Below are 6,000 nucleotides of genomic sequence, written 5' to 3'. Positions count from 1 at the left end.
GGTCTAGGATGACCTTGGCTGGGACAACTGGAGTGTCTCTTATGTTCCAGCTGTTGGTAAACCAATTGTGGTCCAGTCAATTTGGACTCATGGCATCCCCATTCGTGTCAGAGTAGAACTGTGCTCTGTAGGGTTTCCAATGCTGATTTTTCAGAGCTAGATCTCAAGACCTTTCTTCTGAGTTGCCTCTGGGTGGACTCAAGCCTTCAACCATTTTGTTAGCAGTCAAGGGTGTTTGCAACACCAAAGGGATTCCTCTGGCAACCTAGCCCAGGCTTAGTCACATGGAAGTTCTGCTGTCCGAGAGGGAGTAGAAAAAGCGTACAATGCTTCTTAAGACCTAGGCTCAGAATTGCACAATGAATGACTCTACTACCGTATTCTGTTGGCCAAAGGTAAGTCATAAGGTCAGTGCAGAGGCGGAGTCAAGAGGGTGGACACAGGAGGTGAATGATTGGGGCTATTAATGAAAGCAATCCTGTATTATGTGTTTTATACAAACATAGAAAAAATTCACAAAGATACAAGCTAAACATGTAATTTTTGTTTTGTAGTGTGAAAATAAAGAAGTTGTATGATCCTTTTCCAATTTATGAACTTTCTGTTGCTTAATTTTAATGGCAAATATATTTCTGTTGTTTAAAAAATATTTTAAGTTAAAAAAGTCCCTTGAACAGTTAACAAAAATAAATACGTATGTAAATCTCATGGATAAACAATACCTAGAATTGACAGATAAGTGGGAGAGAGAAAAAAGAGATGACTTATCTGGGCTTTTTGAAAGAGTGATAAGAATTTCACTGTTTGGCAGCTCTCAGCCAGCCTCTCATCCTTCTTAAAAGAAAGTCACCCTTCTTAAGCTCTCCAAATTCGCAAACTTCATGGTTTGGGTGGGCATCAGGGATGTGAGGCCTCCCTGCCATTGAAAGCCTGTGAGCGGCACAGAGACTAATTTGATTTACTGTAAGAAAAAATTAAAGAAAAAGCCTGGAAAAGAGAACATAGAGACGTGTGTGTGTGTGTGTGTGTGTGTGTGTGTGTTTTCATTCTGGTAACTGTTACACCAGAGAGAAAAGACAAGAGTTGCTTCTTGTTTTGCAAAGGAAAGAAGCTACATGTTAGAGCAGGCAAAGGACAGAGTCTATCTTGGCAGAGAATGTGGGAGTTTGGGAAGCTACAGTCTCCCATTTAAGAAGTATCAACACCCTGTCCCACCAAGGGGAAGAAAGAAGACTGTGCAAGTTTGCTTTCATTTTCATTCATTGCCTTTCCTGCCCAGGGAGCAGAAGCAGCTATGGCTGGTGAGTGGCTCTGTTTTTTCTGTTGTTTGTGGCTATGTTTTGGGGAGGTTTACAGCTCTGGAGAAAGAAGAAGGAGACATGAGAAGGAGGAGACTCACCAGACACAACTGTTTTACTCTGGGGGTGGAGGGAAATAGGGGGCACAAAGGAGCAGCAATTACTGAGCTAACGAAGTATTTTAGGTAATATATCTTCTGGAAAGAAAGGAAAATGTGAAAAGTCTGGACCTATGTTTTAAAATGTTTTCTGTGATTTCAGGCTTTCTTTTTGACTCGTTTTGAGCTGGAATTCTCATCCATTTCATAACGGCTCTAACGTGTTCAAACTAATCTGACAGAGACTTGCCCATAAGAGGTCATGCAATTGAACAGAGTAACTTTCATTTCCTCCATATTTCTGCTCTCTCCATGCCCTTTCCTTTCTAGCAGAGAGCAAACCTTCTGTACCATGTGTTCTCAATCTCTGCGTACAGAGCCACCTGGATAATGAAAACAGAAATCTACTATTTTACAGGCATGATATATTTATGTTTTACTGCGCCTACATTGAATATAATGAGTTTTCCAAATTAGTTACTGATAAAAGTGTCAGAAAGTGAAGGGGTTATGGACAATACAAAGACGGAACTGAGTCAGCTATCACAAAGCTCCTTATTGAAGTTACTCCACTTCTCTGAACTTTGGTTTTCCCGTCTATGAAAAAGGGGAGGATTGAACAAGATCAGTGTCACTCTAAGTGTGGTCCTCGGACCAGCAGTTTTGGCATAATTTAGAAACGGAAATTCATGGACCACACCCTGAGCTATCAAAGCAGAATTTTGGGGAATGGGGTGCAGAACCCTCTGTTTTTACAAGCTTTTGAGATGATTCTTCTGCACATTAAAATTTTGATAACCAGTGGACTGGGATCAAATATCTAAGGTGCTGTCCATGTCTACTATTGTATTATTTTCACAGCTCAGAAATCATCAAAAGAGGATCCCGTCAAAAAGGTGAAGTCAATTGCCAAGAACATGCTTGATGGCTTTTTTGATGAATTCATAGAGAAGAATGTGTTAAATGGAGAAGAATTACAGAGACTGGGGGGAGACATTAATGTCATCGTGAATAGGACTGAAAACCTTGTTGAAGATATCACTGAGAAAACCCAGAAGGCGGGCAAAATATTTATGGACCGCCTCTTCAACCCCAAGAAACAGCTGAGATTAAGTGAGTAGCTTGGGTCAGAGGACTAATAATTTGTTCTTTCTCTACCATCCTTTTAAGTAGCTGGTATCTTTATTTCTCCTTGTTTGTACTTAGAGTACAAACTACCTACCCACATTTCCCAAACTGCTTTTGTCTGACTTTCTATTCTATTTAATACTGAAAAATGCCCTGACCTACCCAGTTCCCTGTGCCAGTACAGCTGTATAATCTTTTTTCCTTAGCATTTATCATCCTCAATCATTGTATAAAATATATGTATTCATTATATCATATCTTCTGCTAAAATGTGATCTCCATGAGGCACAGATCTTTGTTCACAAATGTATCCCAAACTCAGGGAAATGTTGCCTAAGGCATAAATAGGTGCTTAGTAAATATGCGTTAAAAGAATGAATGGTGTGGGAGCTGTGTTGAATTCATTGGTGGTCTGTAGTTAGACTGGGTTGCTCTGGCTGTGCAATATGGACTGTAAAGTCGTTTCCAGACATAGAATGTTCAATAAGGAAAAACCCATCACCTTCTGCCTAGCTTTGGCTTAGCCCCTAGGATAAATCTTCTGAAGCCTAGATGCCTGCAAGTTAAGGGAGGACCTAAGGAATTTGAGGGTTAGTGCAGCATAAATGTTTCTTTCTCTTTAGAGAATGGGTCAGTCAGCAAACACTTTCTGTAAATAGCCACATAGTAAATATGTTAGGTTTTGTGGCTCATATGGCCTCTCTCACAATGACTCAATACTGCTTTTGTAGCATGAAAGTAACCATAGACAATACACACAAAAATGAGCACAGATGTGTTCCAGAACAACTTTATTTACAAAAACAGGTAGTAAGCTGAGTTTGGCCTAGAGGCCACAGTTTGCCAACCCTGCTGTAGAGTACAATACATACATGAGTATAATCCTGGCTCTTGGAAGATCCTTCTGGAATTCTCTGTCTCTTTTTTAAAGACTGTTTAACTTGTATATACAGAGACAGATTTTCATTCCTCAGAATGAAAAGTGTTACTGCATAATAAGCCTTGATGAATAAAGATTTTAATTATTTCCTGAATTATATAAGCAGAGAGATAAATAGGTCTTCTTTGTTTCATGGACATCCTGCCTCTTCCTTCACTCGGCAGAAAGTTCTCGTCCTCCAAAACAAGTTTTGAGCTTAAAGAATGGGCCAAATATCCATGTGCCATAGGGAAGCCCGATGCTGAACATGGTCATTTACTTTCCTGTCAGTGCAAGGGAAAGAGTTAGAAGTCTGTAGGTTTTAGAAACCTAGTTCTGCTAACAAACCTATTTTTTATATTACGTCATAATCTCATCTGGAAAATGATGATGATGAATATGAGAACTCTGAATTATAACTCTCCTATAGGTAACTGTCTTCAAATCCCAGATTGCAAGTGAAAACTCTTAGATCTCTAATGTGGTCAAAAGGTAGTCCAAGTAAGGCATAGGAAACTTGTGTTCCCAGTCGATTTTGGCCTTCGGAAACAGTCTTTAGAGTAAGACATTGATCCTCAACTTTTGTTCATTCTACCTCAGAATATGAAGATGAAAATGAAGATAATGAACGTGAGGAAAAAGCTGGGTCAGCCCAGGCATTGGCTCTCCCTCCAGCAGGTAACTACCAACAAACCCATTGGCCAGTGGAAACCCTCAGACATCACTTTGAGATGAAATAGCTGTGGAGGGCTCCTAGGTTATAGTAAAAAAGCCACAGGATTGAGATTCAGGAAATCTGAGTTTTCTCTCAACACTCCTTCCGATAAAGCCCCTCAAAAGTAATGTTAGAACATACCTCTGCCCTTCGATTTTCCTCAGAATTCCAAAATGAAATTGAAGATGATGAAACTGTGGAGAATGGTGATTTGGCCCAGGCATCATTTTTACCTCTGACAGGTAATACTCACCCATGGATGCATAAAAACATTATTTGAGCTAAGTTTGATAAAGAGAGCCCATATGGTATAGTGAACAGAGAACTGGGGTGAAATTGATGGAATCTAGACACAGCCTGTTCCTGCCACTGACTAGCCATGTGCTCTGGTGTAAATATCTGCACCTTTCTGAGCCTCATATTTTAAAATGGGATTAATAATGTCTTTAGGAAGATTTGTAAAATGCCAAAGATTTAAGAAACTATCCAGTGCATGAAACAAGAAAAGGATGTGGTTAAGGAAAAAAAAAAAAAAAGAAACTCAGTGTGAGTCACATATACTACATGGTTACCAAAGAAACTGATGAATTCCTGGGCCACATTAAAGAATCATAGTATCTAAACAGAGGTGATGATAGGTGTTCTCTAAAGAGGATAGATTATGTTGTTTTCTGAGCACCACATTTTCAGAAGTTATGGACACACTTAGGAAGAAATAAAAACGTGTAGTCTTCATTTATTATTGTATTTATTCAGCATATATTAATTGTAAGAATACTGTATGCTGTTCTAGTTGCTGAGTTTATAGGAATATGTAAACAAGACAGATAAATTTCCTACTCGCATGAAATTTATAGTGTAGGAAGGATAGAAGTATTAAAACTACTTAAAAAAAAGTATAATTTCAGAGAATATACAAGAGAAAAGAGGGTTACCACAGAGAGAGGGAGGTAAGAAGATTGGGTGGTAGGACAGTATGTGAGCTACAGTGGTCAGTTATGGCCTTTCTGTTGAGATGATATTTACATGTTTGTCTAACAATGGGAAGACAGTCAGGCCAAGCCATAAGGCAAAAGCATCCCATGGGAAGGGAAGAGGCAAGAGCAAGGGCCCTCAGACAGGAATGCTCTTACATTGAAAGAGCATCATAGAGAAGGCCAATCAGTCTGCAGAATAGGAATTAGGCAGGGTGTGGTAGAAGAGGCTGCAGAGTTGGACAGGGGCCAGACCACATAACGCCTATTAAGCCAGGTGAAAAGAATTTGGGTTTATTTTCAGTAGAAACCTTTGGAAGTTTTTAAGCAATGGGCAGATAGCTAAGAGTGGAATCAAAGTGGCAGTTGGAGACTGCTTAAATATTTCACTTACAAAATAATAGTTTTCAGACTAGAGTTGTAGCAGTGGAAACCAGGAGACATGGTTAAACTTGGGATCTATTTTGGAGATAGAGTCAACAGATACTAACTGGTAGGCTGCATGTAGGATTTGAAAGAGTGAAAGGAAGGAAGTGTAAGCTATAGATATGGCTTGGCAACTGTGTGAATGGAAAAAAACAACATGTGATGGTCATGGGGAATAGATACATAAAAAAAAAAGGATACATAGGAGTAGGTAAATATCAAGAGTTCTTTTTTGTACTTGTTAAGTTCGAAACATCAGTTACATCTTCAGGTAGAGGTTGAGGAGGCAAGTAGGGTGTTCAAATGAGGAGTTCACAGAAAGATAAAAGCTGGAACTAAACATTGGGATTAATCAAAAAGTAGATAGTATTTAAGATATGAGACTGGAAAAAGCCACCTGGCGAGATGGTGTTAATAGAGAATAATGACCCAGTCCGGTCAA

At 39.3% G+C, this 6,000-nt stretch overlaps 1 protein-coding gene across 9 annotated transcripts in view; it reads left to right on the top strand.

The window, feature by feature from the left end:
* Window positions 1-1,114: 1,114 nt before the first annotated feature.
* LOC100657555 (caspase-12-like) overlaps window positions 1,115-6,000 on the top strand; it is a 30,159-nt gene continuing 25,273 nt past the window's right edge. For 5 of the 9 annotated variants that reach the window (XR_010322511.1, XM_064288858.1, XM_064288857.1 and 2 more), the window contains exons 1-4: window positions 1,318-1,814; window positions 2,258-2,509; window positions 4,044-4,121; window positions 4,323-4,400. Coding sequence is in view for 8 of the 9 variants with exons in the window: in XM_064288858.1 (XP_064144928.1) it covers window positions 1,787-1,814; window positions 2,258-2,509; window positions 4,044-4,121; window positions 4,323-4,400 (436 nt within the window). In the remaining variant the exon portion in view is untranslated. The other 4 variants (XM_023554745.2, XM_064288861.1, XM_064288859.1 and 1 more) reach the window with 4 other exon arrangements.

Source organism: Loxodonta africana, chromosome 7, assembly GCF_030014295.1.
Source record: "Loxodonta africana isolate mLoxAfr1 chromosome 7, mLoxAfr1.hap2, whole genome shotgun sequence".
In the NCBI taxonomy this organism is placed as follows: domain Eukaryota; kingdom Metazoa; phylum Chordata; class Mammalia; order Proboscidea; family Elephantidae; genus Loxodonta; species Loxodonta africana.
This window is presented reverse-complemented; position numbering and strand designations above follow the sequence as displayed.